At 41.1% G+C, this 17,901-nt stretch overlaps 2 protein-coding genes across 6 annotated transcripts in view; one reads left to right on the top strand and one right to left on the bottom strand.

Annotated features, from left to right (window-relative positions):
* The window catches only part of BMP2K (BMP2 inducible kinase), a 111,717-nt gene extending 93,955 nt beyond the window's left edge, over nucleotides 1–17,762 (top strand). Inside the window, exon 16 of the mRNA XM_081130313.1 lies at nucleotides 15,637–17,762. Coding sequence (XP_080986439.1) covers nucleotides 15,637–17,072 — 1,436 coding nt within the window. The 3' untranslated portion in view covers nucleotides 17,073–17,762. The remainder of the gene's footprint in view (nucleotides 1–15,636) is intronic.
* Nucleotides 9,312–17,901, bottom strand: part of PAQR3 (progestin and adipoQ receptor family member 3) — a 30,851-nt gene continuing 22,261 nt past the window's right edge. For 4 of the 5 annotated variants that reach the window (XM_081130327.1, XM_081130320.1, XM_081130329.1 and 1 more), the window contains 2 exons: nucleotides 12,908–13,139; nucleotides 9,312–11,798 (listed from right to left, as the gene is read on the bottom strand). In XM_081130327.1, coding sequence (XP_080986453.1) covers nucleotides 12,937–13,139 — 203 coding nt within the window. In that variant the 3' untranslated portion in view covers nucleotides 9,312–11,798; nucleotides 12,908–12,936. Of the gene's footprint in view, nucleotides 11,799–12,907; nucleotides 13,140–17,901 lie in introns of those variants that run through there. The other variant, XM_081130325.1, reaches the window with a different exon arrangement.

Genomic DNA, 17,901 nt, shown 5'->3' on the forward strand with positions numbered 1-17,901 from the left:
CTGTTCATTTTCAAGCTTAGAATTACTTTGTTACATATAATTTTTCAGTAAAAATAAAGTATTTGGGGCATTCATTTTCCTCTAATAGTAAAATAATTGAATCTGCTGAAACAAAAAACAACTTTTCTGTAAACTTTGGAAAGAAATTGGAAAAAGAAAAAAGAATTGGGGGAAAAAAAGAGAAAAAGAATTTTCTATCTAATGAAAATATACACTACCTATCACTGTCAGCACCTGTAGATTTGTTGGACTAGGACAGAAGGCAAGAAACTGATACCAAGTGTGTGTGTGTATGTACATAGTACAGAGTGTTATGTATATGTGATAAGCCAACTTACTTGAGAATGAATGTTGACAATTACTGAACATAATTTTAGGTAATCCATATAGTGAATGCTGCTTTAGAATACAATGTGACTGTGAGGCAGAATGCTATAGGATTGAGCAAGTTGAAGTCTTGGTAAAGTGCATTTCATAAGAAAGCCACCATCCTAAGTCTAGTGTTCCCTATGCACTGGTTTTATTAGGAATTGTGCTTTTAATTTTGAAAGAAAAAAATTGTTAAAGCTTTTAATCTTAACTTTGAAATTGTAATGGATTAGTTTTTACTTTGTTTTTCTTCACTTTCCCATAATTAAAAAAAATTATATTAAAATTAAATTTTAAAAACTAAAATGTTACGTACTTTAAAAAGTCAGATTTAACAAGGTTTTTAATGAAAAAAATTGCTTCTTTGCCTCCTGCCTCCCTCTCCCCTTTCCCTGTTCAGACTCCCTAAAGGTAATTTTTCACTTCCTGTGTTTTAGTATGTCGTGCTTATTCTATTTCTTGCCTTTTGTCAATTATAGATAGTGTCTGTGGACTTCTTATCACAGAAAATGAAGGTTTAGATTACAGTTAGCCCTCTCATATACATACGCGTCTTTTCCCTCCATCCTTCTTGTGCAGTTTTGACACAATTGTTGGGTGTCAGTGTTAACTATGTACAGTTTTTGCGTATGTAAATATTTGTCACCATTGAGGTTTGGCATACCGTGATTACACTTCCTTTCTTCTATAAGGTTTTATTTTTCCTGGTTAATTATAATTATGTTTATAAAAACGACTTTTTGTTCCCTTCGTTTTTTATGTATCCTGTCATTGATTCATCTTTTAGAAATGTAAATTTCTTCCCAATTAAAGGTGGCTATCATTTTCTTTTACTGGGTTACATGTTTCATGGAGCTCTGCAGTCTGAAGTGTAAATTTCTTCCCAATTAAAGGTGGCTCTCATTTTCACTTTTACTTGGTTACATCTTTTTTCATGGAGCTCTGTAGTCCGAATTGGTTGCTTTCTGTGCCTGCCACACATTTATCACTTTATCGCACTGGTATTTTACCCACTAGTAGTCCTGAGAATTCCCGATCTCTTCTTTCTCTTTCTTGGTTTGTTAGTAGAGCAACTCCTCTAGTAGTTTCTTAAAAAAGTATGCATGGGAGGAAAAGTTTTTTGTTTTTTAAAAATTTATCTTTATTGTTGAAAGTATTACAAGTGTCCCATTTCCCCCCCCAATTGACCCCCTCCACCTCGCTCCCACCCCCTCTCCAGGCCTTTACCCCGTTATTGTCTGTGTCCATGGGTTATGCATATATGCATATAACTTTTTGGTTAATCTCTTCCCACCCTCCACCCCCCTTCCTTCTCTCTGAAATATGATTGTCTGTTGCATGTGTCAATGTCTCTGGATCTATTTAGTCAGATTCTTTGGTTCATTAGCTTCTTCTTAAAGAATACCCTTCAACATTTCCTGTAGTGCTGGTCTGGTGGTGGTGAACTCCTTTAGCTTTTCCTTGTCTGAGGAGCTCTTTATCCGACCTTCAATTCTAAATGGTAGCTTTGCTGGGTAGAGTAATCTTGGTTGTAGGTTCCTGTTTTTCATCACTTTGAATATTTCTTGCCACTCCCTTCTGGCCTGCAAGGTTTCTATTGAGAAATCAGCTGACAGTTGTATGGGTGCTCCCTTGTAGGTAACTAATTGCTTTTCTCTTGCTGCTTTTAAGATTCTCTCTTTGTCTTTAACCTTTGGCATTTTAATTATGATGTGTCTTGCTGCGAGCCTCTTTGGGCTGGTTTTGTTTGGGACTCTGTGCTTCCTGGACGGTAAGTCTATTTCCTTCACCAGGCAGGGGAATTTTCTGTCATTATTTTTTCAAATAGGTTTTCAATTTCTTGTCCTTCTGGCACCCCCATAATGCAAATGTTGGGATGCTTGAAGTTGTCCTAGAGGCTCCTTATATTGTCTTCATATTTCCGGATTCTTTTTTCTTTTTGCTGTTCTAGTTGGGTGTTTTTTGTTTCCTCATATTCCAAATTGCTGATTTGATTCTCAGCGTCCTCTGCTCTACTGTTGATTCCCTGTAAATTATTCATTTCAGTTTGTGTAGCTTTCATTTCTGATTGGTACTTTATGATGTTATCGATTGTCTCACTTGTTTTCTTAATAGTCTTACTAATATCCTTGAGCATCCTTATAACCATAATTCTGAACTCTCTATCTGTTAGCTTGCTTGGATCTATTTCATTTAGTTCCTCTTCTAGAGATTTCTTCTGCTCTTTCCTTTGTGACATGTTTCTTTGCCTCCACATTTTGGCTGCTTCCAGGTGTTTGTTTCTATGTATTAGGTAGAGCTGCTATGTCTCCTGGAATCTGTAGAGTGGCTTTGTGTAGTAGGTGTCCTGTAGGGCCCAGTGGCTCAGCCTCCCCAGTCACCTGAGCTGGGCCTTCTAGGTGCTCCCCTGTGTGGGCTGTGTGCACTGTCCTGTTGTAGTTGAGCCTTGGTTGCTGTTGGCATCCCTGGAAGGATCTGACCCCCAGGCCAATCAGCTGTGAGGACCAGCTGCAACTACGGCCAGAGAGCTACTGTGCTGGAGACACCTCTGTGGAGCAGGATTTACTTCAGTGGAGCTTTGGTGTTCACCAAGTGTGCCCTTGAGTGTGTCACTCGTGGATCTGGTACGGTTGTAATCCAGCTTGGTCGAGTCTGACCACCAGATGCACTGTCTCTGGGGCCTCCCAGGAGGTGCAAAGTCAGCCTGTGCCAGTGCCTTGCCCAGGGCCACCCAGCATGAGCTACACAGCACACCGTAGTTGGCTGCTCCTTGTGCTGGGCTTGGAGGTGTCCAGGGGAGGCCAAGCTATGAGCCAGTGCAGCTGCCGCTAGTGCCAGGCCTGGGGCCGCTTATCAAGCCGCATGGGGCCTGCTGCTGCTTGTTTGAGAGATTTTAGGAAAGTCCTAAGCATGGGGCTCGAGAGGCCACTTGCACAGAAAAGCCCCTGGAAATGACCTGGATGAGCTGCAGGTGGGGAGGGGCGGGGCCTCCGGGAATCAGGGGGCGGGGCCAAAGGTGGGAGTCAGGTGCTGGCGACTCAAACATGGCGCCTGCTGCCGGCTGTGCGGGGAGGACTCGCCACAGGAGCCATGGCCTCCGCCAGCCCTTCTGCCTGGGAGGAAGCCGCCCTCCGCCTCTCGCCCGGATCTCAGGCAGGTTAGTTCTTCCCCGAGTGTCCCGGGTCCTTTCAGGCTGCTGCCCGGCGCTGGGCTCAGAGGGAGCGTCCGAGTGAGTCCCTGCGCGGCCCTTTCAGAGGAGCTGCTGGGGCTCCCGCAGCCTCCGCGACCCTCAGGGACAGTCCCTGCTGGTTTCACAGCCAGCCCCCAAGGTGTGGGGACTTCTCCTTTGGGCCCTGGAGCCCTGGGCTGGGGCCTGCTGTGGGGCTGGGACCCCTCGCTCCTCCGGGAAACCCCCGCCGCCGAGATGCCCTGCCAGGTTTACCCCGCGGCACCGGGTGTGGGCCCGGGGCCGAGTCTCTGGATTCAGCCCAGAACCGCCGGAGTCTCCACCCTCCTCCCGCTCTCGGTGCTCCTTCAACTCCCTGGTTGTGGGGCTTCTGTGCAGCCAGATATCAGGAGGCTCTGAGTGATGGTGGTTCTGTATTTTAGTTGTAATTTTGATGTGGTTGCGGGAGGCGGCGGGTACAGTGGTTACCTGTGCTGCCATCTTTTTCAAGAATCAGGAGGAAAAGTTTTAAACTTTGCTGCCTAAAAATGTCTTTTTTCCTCCCTAAACTGATACTTGATAATTCAGTGTTGGTCACTTTTCTTGTGATTTTTTGAGGCACTGCTTCATTGTTCTTGAGCTTTAAAAAAAAAAAAGTGCTTCCCCTTAGGGGAATGCCTGCTCCCTATGCCCCTAACCCTAGGTTCCATACCCTCTAACATTTAGCATCCAAAATAACTTTTTCTTCTGTCATTAATAGCTGCACATACTCCACATTCGGTACTGACAGCTGGCCTACCTCCTACCTTAGTTGGCCCACATAGATGCGTTTTTCTGATTTGTTTGGTGCCTTAGTTTATGATGTTTATGATACTACTTTCAGACCTTTAGGAAGCTTCGTTGAAGATTACGTTTTGGTAGACATGTCTTAAAATTAATCAAATCTAGCTTTCTTGTTTTTAAACATTTCTTTATGGGCAGAATTAAAATTTGTAATTATTCATTTGTGGAAAAACCTATTATATCAAGATTCTGTGTGTTGCTATATGTGAAAGTAATACCTTATTCCATAAGCTGATATTTTAACTACCATGGGATTATGTTTACCTGTTGTGTCAGGTTACTAAACTGATACTAGTAGTATGGTGGGTACATCATAAAGAACATTGACTTTGAAAATTTAAAGCCCTGAGTATAAATTTTAGCTCTACCACACATTAACCATGTGACATTGGTTGTTGCCTAATTTCCTGGAGGGTTTCTTTATCTTAAATTGGAGATATTACCTACTTGATGAGATTATTGAAAGGGTTATATGAGGGTATGTTATATGACCCATACACATCCTCAATGTTGGTTCCTATTGTGGCTGTTGGTAGTGTTATTTAAATAGTACTTTTGCTACTTACCACCAGATTCCAAAGTAAATTTTGCAGCTGGTATCTAGTTAGTAGTACAGAGTTCTAGTAATAATGAGCTAGTATTCGCAACTACTGAATGAAACCTTTAAATAAAGTGTAGAACCTGTTTATGAAGCTTTGCACAGCCAAGAACTGTTTTAACAGTGCTGCTTCTATTTTTATTAAGGCATTAACCACCAGTATTCACATAAAAGTCATATTAAAAGCATGCTATTCATCCTGTCCTGAAGCCCACACACCTTTCCTTCTCCCCAAGGCATTGTTTTACAGTTAGTTTACCGACAGAGGGTATGTCGCTTTGTGAATTATACTATAGTGTGGACTACCTAATTTTAATAAGCACAGCTTCTGATACTGTGTGTGAAGATTTTTGTTTACATAAAGACCATGTGTATTATGTCACTGAAGTTTTAGATTTCTTACATTGAATTTCACTTTCAATTAGGTTTGGTGAACTTCCCCTATTCTCCCAAACCCCAGACCCACCTCATGAGTCTCATTATCTAATAGGAAGTTAAATTGAGTTTAGGGTTGCGAAAGGTCCCATTATATGCAGCAAATATTTGTTGTAATATAAATTATTACAAATTGTCAGTCCATGTTCTGCATCATTTTATAAGCCATGATGAATGAGGTGTATGGTTTATATATTTAGATTGTAGTATATGATTCTTGAAGATCAAGAATTTTTCTATTCCAGGATGGTAACAATAATGGTTACCACTTACTGAATTCTATTGTATACATACAGTGGAAACTGAGGCTCAGAGAAAGTCAGTGACTTGCTTAGGGTTAGATAGTGTATAAGTAGGAATCAAGCTCTGTCTAATTTTAAACTCTGTTCTGCAAAACAAATAAAAGTATTAAGTGGCCTCTTTAAAAATTCACAATTATACGAATAATATATTAGAAATGTCAGTTTTATAGCATTTTTAATTTGGCTGGGAAATACTGTTCACAACTAGTATGATTGTCTTTTTATACTCGGGCCTCCTCACTTGGTCTGTCTTCAGAGAAATAGTACAGATTTTGATAAAACCTTCTCCTAATCCTCTAATCCTTGGGCCTGGCATGGTAAATTGCTGGGAAATGATGGCAGGTAGTATGCTACCAATTCGAAGTGAGCTTACAGCCTCACTCCCCCCACCCCCTTAAATCATAAATGATGAGAGAACAGAAGGCATGTAATAATAATAGCAGTTCCAAGCCATTTATTCTCTATAATCTGATAGCAAAGAAAAGAACATCAAAACAAAATTTCTTTGAACCTGGAAGCTTCTTGTATGATTAAAATTGTACCACCTGTTTTATAACTAAAAGAACTGTCCTCTAAAAGATGGACACCTGATGAGAAGAGGGGTAATATGAGTAGTATGATGCAAACATGTCCCGTTCTCCACATTTTTTAACATTTTCTAAATATGTTGAAATTTTTTATATAGTTTATGAAGGTTCATTTCTGTGATTTAAGAATACATCATTTGCAATATCTAAAATAGACTGGCATTAGCTAGGATCTTACTCTTTTCATGAAGTATTTGTTTAAAAGAATACTATAATAAATACATGAAATTCTATGAAAAGGTCTACAAATCTTACCTTTGAGTTTGGAACCTTTTAGATTGTGTAAGACTATAATTTGAACACCTAGAAATTTCCTTTTATGAAACCCAAGCATGGAATGGATGAATTTATGTTCTTATATTCATTCGGCAGATTTATGTTCTTAATTTCATTTGGTTAGGAAAGCTTGATCCTCAGACCCTCCCAGATGTTTACCTTGGTCGGTCGTCTTCCAGGTCACAAGAATCAGGATTAGGACGTGGTTTTCGAAGCTGTTAAAGTCGATGATCAGCTTCTCGAAGGCAGGAGTTGTCTTACTCATCTTCATGCCATACATACCTTGATGAATAACTTCATTATCAAGGTTTACTTTGGTAATCTAATATCTTTCTCTCACGTATACACACGCTAATATTTAATGAGCTTTCAGTAACTAAGGTGGATATTGTTTAAGGTTAAGCTCTATCAGGTAAATTTCATTATTTTCCTTATTTTATAGATTCAAGTAGCACCTGAGGTTATTTGGATGTTTCTCTCCCATGGATTTTGTAAAGTTGAGCATTTTTTCATTTTTGAATATATCTTAACAGTATTTATAGAACTTAACCCTAGAAAATACTCAACATAAGATGTTTATCGTCTAGTTCAACAAAACTATTTGCTGAAATAGAAACAATACAATGCCCATTCTAGTTTTGTTTTGTTTTTTTAACTTTTCAGGTGTAGCTTTGTAATCGGAATACTAAAGAAGTGTAAGACAAGTCTAGTATTTTGTAGGTGGTTGATGCTACACTAGATTGAATGTTTGCTGGTGATATTCTACAGGTAGTTTAATTGTAGAATTTACAGATGAGAGTGTTAAACTAGTGGGATCAGCAGAGAAGTCTCTACGGCCTTGATGGATGGCCTTAAATTTGGGCAAGTTTTCCCTAGTTTCAAATTCTTTATGTATAAAAAGAGATTGGACTGTATCTCTCAAAATCCATTCTTGTTTTTTTGCTTTCAAGGTATAGTTGAAGCTGTAAAATAGGATTAAGTTCACCAATAGAAAGAAATGGAGAGAAAAGAGAAAGCAAAGGAATGGGCATTAGGTGGTAAATGATAGGATGTCATGACAGTGATCTGCCATGGAAGGCAAGGGGAACAGTTTTTAAGATGTGGTTGGTTGATAAAATTGAATAGGAAAGATCATAGCAAACCTCACAGAGAACATTTTTGCCCTATTGTGGGAGCCTAATGGTAAGGGAGTAAGAGACAACGTGAAAAATCCTTGGCACTGCATTTGTGCATTTGGCATTATGTCACTATCCTCTCTAGATTCATTTCTCAGTACCATTCAAAGTATGTGGAAGTATACAGTAGGTACTCCATAAATAATTATGAAATGATGGTATAAAACATTAGCAATACCAATAATGTAGCCCTTTACTGAGTACCTGCAATGTGCCAGCACTGTGTAAGCCATTTTCTCACTTTAGTCCCTGCTTCAACTCTCTGGGGCAAATACAGACAAGGAAAGTGAGGCACAGTGCGTGATTCCAACTGAGAACAGGTCATCAAAGGACACTTTTATTTAGCTGCCTCTGCTGATGAAGGAAGGAAAGTATGCTATGTATTAATTCTTATCCAAGGATCTGTTTTTCATTGATTCTAGAGAGGGAGGAAGGGAGGAGAGAGAGAGAAAAACATCGATGTGAGAGAGAAATATTAATTGGTTGCCTCACACATGTGCCCCAACAGGATGGAACCTACAACCTGGGTATGTGCCCTGACCAGGAATTGAACCTGTGACTCTTCAGTACACAGGATGATGCTCTAACCACGGGGCAACACTGGCCAAGGCTCCTATATATATTTTGTACAGACTGTTACCAAATGATTAATTCGGTATTTCACTTATTTAGTAAATGTTTGTTATTTTACTGACAGTCCTGAATAATTGAGGCGCTACTTTAGTTAGCTTTGAAGTACTACCTTGAAATTCTATATGAGGTATATTAAGCCAGAGAGCAGTGAGAATAAGTACTAGTTCTCTTGACACTTTAGTGACTTCCATTGCTCTAACTTTTTTTCAGTACTTAACTGGGAATTTCCCTGAGAAATAGAGCGCATGTCACACAAAAGAATTTGAGACTTCACAAACCCATCATTGCTGTTCTTAATAATTTACCCAAGTCTGCATTGTCTGTCTTGGTCACTCACCTTATTCTCAGTATTTGGCTCTGATTGGACTTCAGCTGTTTCCAGCAAAATATGAGGATTATTCATAAACCCCAAATTTTTACAAGTTTATAATTTCAAAATGGTAATAATCCCCTGACTAGGAGCCATCAAAATATCATTGTGCTGTATTTAGTGTAAGGAAACCTTACTTAGAGTCAAGAATAAAAATTGGTCAGTATATGACATTTTACAGTGTTTTACAAAATTATCAATTAATAATAAAAATATAACTGAGGTATGTTCCTGGGCACAGTATAGATATTTGTTTATGCTTGAAGTACATGTTCTTATTGCTTATTCCACATGTTATAACTCCCCTTCACCTACTTGAAAAACAGTCATTTTTATGTTAGTAATACAAATCTCAGGAAATATAGGGATTATTAGGATTTAGGATATATTGAATTATAAGGCAGTATTTAGGTTACACTTTTGGGAAATGAACTCAGGCAGTGGAATAATCCTGATTAAATTTCATAATAAATCATAACTTGGAAGAAGCAATTTGGCACCTGGAACAAACAGTAGGAATATCATGAGCTGTTTTTACTTTTTATTTTATTACAGGAATATATTTAGGCAAAGAAATAGATTATAAAAGTTGATAGCTATGAAGTCACATTATTGTACATTGTATAGTTGATAACAAACTTTATAACTTGGAATACTAATTTTGACAGTCTTTTGTGCCTATAGGATAGGACTAAAAAGCCTTAGGAGTATACTGAAATATTTTTTATTTTTGTGTAATTCCATTTCTTTCTCAATTCTTCTATAGTTTTACAGTGAAGAGGGGACAATTAGTATAGCTATTACTACAAAAAGTGAAACCTTATCTAGGATTGCTGTAACTCATAGCCTGGAACTTACTTTTTCCTCAGCAGGAGGTACTGGAGAGAGACGACCACCTGTAAATTGTGCTTAATGGTGCTTAACATTCAAGTTGCTCTTAGCGTGCTGTCAGGGAGGCTCATTGCTGCTCTTGACTCTACCTCAGTTGATGAGAGAGTGGAAACATGTACACAGTGTCAGGGTGGGTTGTGAGAATATGGGAGAAAAAGGAATTTGATAAATAATATTGATCGCTTGCTTTATTAGTTTTATGAAGGGGAGGCGATAAAAGAAATAAAACTAGTCTGTACAAACAGAAAATTTCCCTGGTTGCCCATACTTTTCAGGGATGTAATCTATAACCACAAAGATGGCATTTACCATCGTGTGCCTTTTCTTGTTCTTTTTGAAAGCAGTCCTTTTTAATTTCTTATACTGTGTTCTCAACTCTAGCTATTGAAATATCAGAGATATAGTTTCCAGGATCCAAAATGCACCTTTGTGGTGTGTGAATGAGACACACTTGTGTGCCTACCTGTTTCTGGCCAGTTCTAAAGTGGACCTGAACTACTATTTTTCTGTGTGTGTGTGTTTATTTTTAATATATATTGTTTAATTTTTCAGTTAAAGTTGACATGCAATATTATTTTAGTTCCAGGTATACAACACAGTGACCTGAACTACTCTTGAGAACTACTTCCCCTCTCTCCCTCTTCCCCACTCTTCCCTCTCATTTAGATTCACCTTCAGTTGTTGAGTCCAGAAGAGTTGCTAGGAGGTTGAAGTATAATGGGTGAGATCATTGAGTTTGGCCTTGCCCTGGAAATGACGAGAGTCACTTTATCGAGTGCTTGTTACGTGTCAGGCACTACTTTAATGCTTCCTTTACGACAGATTTGTGTAGTGGAACCTATTATAACATGGTAATGTATATGTGCCCTCATTACATATGAGGGAACAGAGCATTTAGCTGTGATCTTGGTAGAGATTGTTACTGGGTTAACTTAATTAGCTGTGTATTGATTATGCATAAGGAGGAAATAACAATAAATTGATAAAGTTGAATTGATATTTAAAAAGGAGAGTTTTATTTTTATTTTTTCCCCGTCAAGGAAAAAGTGTGTGATCATGGCTCTATTTAAAATGCTGAAAGACTAGAAACAACCTAGAGGTAGTTACATGTTGTATATACAATGCTTTATCATGTTTCAATCAGAATTCGTGATGGACTATTATTGCCACCTGTAAGGATGCACTGAAAATGTAAGTGAAAAAACTCCCACAAACTTATATCCACACAAAGTATAGATCTGTAAAGCACTTTACAACCAAGAAATGTATGTATTAATATAACTTTGAGAAGTTGACAAAGGGCAGACAGAATGAGAAGGTGAGAGATGTGTTTGGAAAGCAGTGTTGGCCAATTGGGTAAAGGAAGCAGGCAGTTTAGAAGACTTGGAGTTAAAATATGAGAACAAAAAGAAGGTCAATTGAATGATTTTGTCTATGTTAAGTGTTCCAGAAGACTTTTAGGAACAAAACTCTGTGCCCTTGAAATGGAAAATTTCCGAGAGAGGTTGAAGGGCAGCATTTTCCCAAAGAGCTTTTGGCAAAATTGTGTATAAAGGTTAATAGGTGTTTCATGTAAATAAAAGTGCAGTGAAGCAGATTTGGGAAATTTAGATTTCATAAAATTAAACAGATGCTTTTGTGTAGGGCTGGACAGCACCTTTACTGCACTGAGCATTTTCTAGGTGAGCAGCATTTCATAAACTCAGCTGCCTGAGGCCACAGAACTGCTCCGCTATGTCACGGGAACAGTTGCTACAGATTAGCTTTGGGAAACGTACTGGGATGTGCTGAAGGTGCACATGAACTGGCATGAGGGGTGCAGCTTGTGGTTCCTGGGGGTGGGTAAGTTGTTTGAGGAGGTAATAAGTTATCTGGCACCTTAGAGGAAATTTCCCAACATGAGGGATGATTGTGTGTCTTTGCCACTACATCTTTTGCTTTTGAATAAAAATTCAAGAAAATAAATCCCATGGCTAATCTAGAGGTAATCTTTGTTTTCATATCAGAAGTATGCTGTATGGAGAAGTCAAACTGGAGAATCTGCATTCGATTTGGGTTTAACCTTTAAAAGACGGCATTTAAAAGACAGCATCATACAAACTCCATATATTTTCCAGGATCAACTGTACAAATAATGGTTTCTTTCCTTTTGCCTGTAAAAAAGAACGTATATGCTTAGGTTTCTGAGTATTTAATCTGTTAGGATTTAAGATAAACCTATTACAAATTTGTAAAGAAACAGCATATAGGTCTTGGCTGGTTTCAAGGAACTGGCAGGTGAATAATGGATGAAGATGCCTTTTGTATTTAAGTTCAGCCTGATGGAATTCTCCATGTCTTCTCTCCCCCTCACTTGGCCGCACTACATCTCCTGCCCACTCCTCACTCAAGATTGCCAACAAACGGCAGAGCCGACCAGAGCCCATGGCCATGTTCTGTCCTTGGTTCCTTGGACCTCGTTGCATCACTAGCTCAGTTGTCTGTTCCCTCCCCAGAAACACTTGACTCAGCCTCTGTAATGTTGCACTCACCTGGTTTTGGTCTTCTCTGGCACTTTTCAGTTTGCTGTGCAGGTTCCTCTGCTGACTTCTACATGTTTGACACCTGAGGGCTCAGTGTTGGATCCCCTTTTCCTCTTCTGTACTCTCTGGGAGTTTCTGTACTCTCCCTGGGGGTTTCCTTCAGAGTGTCACCCTACATGTCCTCTGCATGTGATGACTCCCAAATCTGTTTTCTCCGCTAAAAACCAACCATTGTGCTCCAGCCACAGATACCTGCTCGCACTGAAGTGTCTCAGAGATGCCTCAGGCCTGTATCCCAAACCAGTTCCTGATAATGCTCTCTACTACTCAGCTTACTCTTTACTGACTCTTTCCTGTCCGTCAGTGGCACCACCATCCTTCCTAAGTTTTCCTCTGCAATCTCTTATTCCACTTCTTTTTACCCTGCCACATTGTCCAGGCCACCATCATCTCTGACTTGAATGACCAGTTTCCTCTTCCTGATCTCCCCACTTTGCACCCTCTTCAGTTGGTTATCATTTGAAATACCAATCTGATCATGACCCCCATTTTAAACAAAGCCTTGGAATGGCTTCCCACCACACAATTTAGAACAAAACAGAACTCATTATCATGGCCATAAAGGGACCTTCACAGTGTGGTCCTTTCCCCTCTCTTTCTACCTCATGTTTTACAGTGTTCCCTTTGCTGTCTATGTCGCAGGCACAGTGGCCGATTCTCAGTCCCTCAAGCATACCAACCTCTAATTCGCCTTCACATGCTGGAGCTTTTACGTGGAGCAGCTCTCTGCTGGTCCTCTGCGTGCTGGCTCCTGGTCACTGTGCAGCGTCCCCTCAGGAAGCCTTCGCTGACTCTCCAGAGCAGGATGCTGCCTTCCCTGCCCCGGGACTTGCACCTCTGCTCTCCTTTCAGGGGCCAGTCCCAATTCATGTTGACTCGTACGTGCTATCTCCACACCCGATTGTAAACTTCCTGGAGGCAGAGACATGTTCATTTTACTAAAGTATGATCAATGTACATAGCATGTAGGAAAGTACCCCATAAAATGTTTTGAATAAAAAAATATGAGTGACTGAATTCTGAGCTAAAAACATCTCCAAATGTAAAGGGTTTATTTTCTGTGTAACTTTATTGTGTTCTGAGTATATTGAATATGTATGTCTCTATAGCTGTGAGTTCATAGTAGTCACTTATTGTTTCTTTCAACAAATATGGGTTCAGCACAGCGCTAGGGTAGAAATGAGTGATATGTGAGGTAAATTATAAATAGGCCTGTGTCTAAGAGCTCATAATCAAGTAGGGAAAACAGATAAGTAGACAAACAATTGTAATACAGTACAGTAGGTGCTACAATTAAGGCTTGTACTAGGTTCATCAGAGGTACTAAATACAGGTATTTGCAAGGGGTGCCTCAGAGGGCTATTACATGGGCTGGGAGTTGAAATACAGCCAGGTCCACTAGGTAGGTCAGGTGGGAGTGGGAATGCTGGAAGGACATTCATGCTGAGATACAGTATTACATGGTAGATGTTAAAACAGCAGAGTGCCCCTGGATGCCCAATTCTATTAGGTTCCCTGGTTTCTGATAGCAAACTTTAAGAAGTTGGATAACAAGGCAGCTAAAAAACAAACCCCCACTTTATCCAAATCTATTCAGTTCCTGTGAGTAGGGAGTGTCTGGGTATGGCTATAATGAACAACACCCACAGGAGACACCAGGGTCAGAGGCCAAAGATGGCGTAGGACAGATCCAGGCAGAGAAGGGCCCCTGTGTGGGCTAAGGGTGGGGACTTTAGAGCCACTGGAAGTTATTACGCAGTAGCCACAGGATGAGTGTTTCAGAAGAGTCATTGTGGTGACAGGAGACGAGCAGTTTGAGGATGTGGGGCTGGAGGCAGACAGGCAGGTTAGAGGCTAGAGAGCTGCTAGATGAGAGATGAGGAGGGAATGAAATAGACAGCTGGCAGAGGGAGTGGAGGGGACAGATTCAAGAGATTTTAAAATCACTATTTTGAGGGAAAATGATTTCCAGATTTCTGCTGGTTTGTAGAGCCAGGTAGACGGAAGTGTTATTCAAGGAATTTGGAGGGAACCTGGTAAGGAGCCTGTTTTAAGAGGAAAGATGATTTCTTAGAGTTTGAAGTAATGGTGGGATACATATTCGTGATAAGTATGAGATGAGTAAGGTAGATACGCATTCATGGTATTAGAGACCCAGTCATTATGGCGTATGTGACAGTTAACATACATGAGTTAAGACCCAGGGAAGACATGCAGATGGAGAAGGACAACCAAGGACAGAATCCTGGTGAACGTACATGTTTAAAGAGATGCTAGTGGAGAAGAAGTGTCTACAAATACGACCAAGAAAGAGTAGTCAGAGAGGTGAGAAGACAGCAGAGCTGGCCCTCAAAGAAAAGGAAATCACCCAGAGGTGTCATACGCCGTAGGAGCACCATGGTACTAATGGGAAAGTAAGAATCCTTCCATCAGAAGCTAATTAGTTTTCATGACTGCAGACTATACTTCCAACCCTAGTTAATTGTTTTGAAAACATCCTAGTCAAAGGAGGGGAAGGGTGAGTGGGTAAGTGGTTGGATGAATTCAGTTTGATCTCTACCTCTGGAAAGTCAATTCAGTACACCAGTGTATTGGGATGGCAGTATATTTTCATGTAAACTCATGTACTATATCTTTACATATACCATGCAATGAAATCGTAAAGCACTGTTTGATGCAACTTTATTACTAATCATACAGTGACCGTAGTGATTAAAGTTTTTTTAAGGGTGGCATATGCTTTTAATGTAATATCTAGTAGTACAGAAATGATAAAGGAAGCTGTGTCATCTGGAGAAGGCAAATGTCCCTGGTCCAGTCTTAGTTCAGTACCTGGTCCTTAGCTTTGGTCAGGCTATGGGGATGCATTTCATGTTAACCCAACTCCTAAGATACTAGTTTATAAAAAACACACCAAATGCCAATTAAGAAAATTACAGTGAAACACATAATTAAGCAGACAAGCTATTTATGCTTGTTGATATTCTATGGGAAAACATAATCGAGTGAAATATAAGCAGAAGGTGGTTTGGTGAATATAAGCAGATAATTACAGGGGCAGTTTTCTGAATAATCTTATTTTGAAGGTGGGAGAGGAAAATTTGCTTGTGTCCTGTATTCAGAGTTCTATTCCGGGTATTATAAATAAAGCCTAGCTGTAGGTGAGGGCCAGTGATGAGCAGGTGGTATGTCGGGAGCAGAGACAAGTCAGTCCGTCTGCCCTAAGGGCCCTGACCATCTAGCTGGGGACAGGCGGCATTCCCTAATGACAAAGAATTGACATCACTTCTTACTCTAAGGGAACTGGTCTGAGGGATTTGGAATGCTTTGTGTTAGTAAATAATTGTTTATGGCGAGCGGCTTTTGAAATGCATTATCATGCTATAATAATTTTTCTTTGAACCTGCAGGTTCTCCTGAAAAGAAAATCGAACATTCACCCATGAATCAAGAAAGTAGCTCTGCAAACCCTGTGAAGAGTAGAAAGACAAGCCCAGTGTCTAAAGACCACCGGGCTGGAAAGAAAACCTCAGAGCATTCCTTGGTGCAGGGTCACATGCAGAAGGGAAATGAAGACTCTGAAAGTGATTTCGAGTCAGATCCCCCGTCTCCTAAGAGCAGCGAAGAGGACGAGCAGGATGACGACGACGCGCTTCAGGGAGAACAGGGCGACTTCCACGATGACGACACCGAGCCCGAGAACCTGGGGCACAGACCTCTTCTCATGGACTCGGAAGATGAGGAAGAGGAAGAGAAGCACAGCTCTGATTCCGACGACGAACAGGCCAAAGCCAAGGACAGCAACCGGAGCCCTGCCTGCAGAGACACATACGGCAGTGGACCCGTCCAAGGTCCCAGGGTAACACTCCTCAGCCCAACCCACGTACCGTCTGATGTCGGAGTGGAGACTCCCAAACAGCAGTTTGATGTGTTTGGCGCTGTCCCCTTTGCAGTGCATGCTCAACAGCCCCGACAGGGAGAGAGCGAGAAGAGCCTTTCTCAACAGCCCTGTTTTCCTGCCGTGGCACTAGAGCAAGAGGACGTTGATGTATTCACAAAGGCACCCTTTAGCAAGAAGGGGACCGTGCAGGATGGCCGTGCTGTGGCGCTGGAAGCTCAGACTCGCCCTGGTTCTCCCAAAAGTGTAGATATATTTGGCTCTACTCCATTTCAGCCCTTTCCCACATCCGTAAGCAAGAGTGACAGCCACGAGGACCTTTTTGGGCTTGTGCCCTTTGAGGAAATAACTGGGAATCAGCAGCAAAAAGTCAAACAGCGTAGCTTACAGAAACTGTCTTCTCGCCAGAGACGTACGAAGCAGGATTTGTCCAAAAGTAACGGGAAGCGCCACCACGGCACGCCGACCAGCACGAAGAAGACCGTGAAGCCCACCTACCGTACTCCGGAGCGGGCCCGCAGGCACAAGAGGGTGGGCCGCCGAGATTCCCAGAGCAGCAACGAGTTTTTAACCATCTCAGACTCCAAGGAGAACATTAGCGTTGCGCTGACTGATGGGAAAGACAGAGGGAACGTCCTGCCTCCCGAGGAGAGTCTGTTGGACCCCTTTGGGGCCAAGCCCTTCCATCCCCCAGACCTGCCCTGGCACCCTTCGCACCAGGGCCTGAGTGACATCCGTGCCGACCACAACCCAGTGCTGCCTGGGCGGCCAAGACCCAACTCACTCCATGGGTCGTTCCACAGTTCAGACCCGCTGAAAATGGATGACTTTGGCGCCGTGCCCTTTACAGAACTTGTGGTGCAGAGCATCACCTCACCTCATTCCCAACAGTCCCAGCCCGTCGAACTGGACCCATTTGGTGCTGCTCCATTTCCTTCTAAACAGTAGATACTTCTGACAGACTCTGGTGTTAACCCGTTTCAAAAAAGTATGAATAGTTTTATGAATTTGAAACAAAATCTATTTGTATAGCTCTTTATATCATTCATTCTTACAGCTCAATCCGAATAGGTGATTTTTAAATAAACCAAATAGAAACAGGAAGTATCTCCATTGGGTGTAGTGACTTGGTGTCTCTTCCACGCGGGAAGAGGGAGCTGCATTGGAAGCTCTGACCTAGGGTTTCAGCTACTGGCTGACAACAGCACAGAAATCCAGGGAGAGTGTATGGCCCCGTCCCTGTTGGGCAGCCACTGAAGAGGGATGGGAAAGCCGCGATGTTATTTTTGTACCAGAATGTCATGTTTGTGTGCGTATCCAGGCTCATTCTAGAACCCAGCATAAAACCAAGGCTGTCTGTACATACACAGGCTGCACTTGCGGGGTTTTTTTCACTTGTGGATTTTTTAAAGGTCTCTTTTAATTTCCACACAGTAAAACAGAATCCTGTTCTCATAAAGAATTAGGAGGTTATTATCTGGAGAACACAGAGATTTTAGTCCTTCTACCTTTCTCTACAAAGTAGAGCCAGAAGTAACTATTGTGCCTAAAACTTTCATTTTTAAAAACAAGTGCCATTAATATGGAATATCTACGTGGAAGCCTGGAACAAAAACTTAAGAGATATCTGATGTGTGCAAAATGTAAAAGAAAAAATTATACAGAAGAAACAGTACTTGAGGAACATTTAATATTCTGCTTTTGAATGGCTTCTTGCTCAAAACTTTTATTATCACGTCCCTAATAAAGGAGATGATTGGAAAACTGGGAGTGAGAG

The sequence above is a fragment of the Miniopterus schreibersii genome, assembly GCF_964146895.1.
Source record: "Miniopterus schreibersii genome assembly, chromosome: 1".
Taxonomy (NCBI): Eukaryota; Metazoa; Chordata; class Mammalia; order Chiroptera; family Miniopteridae; genus Miniopterus; species Miniopterus schreibersii.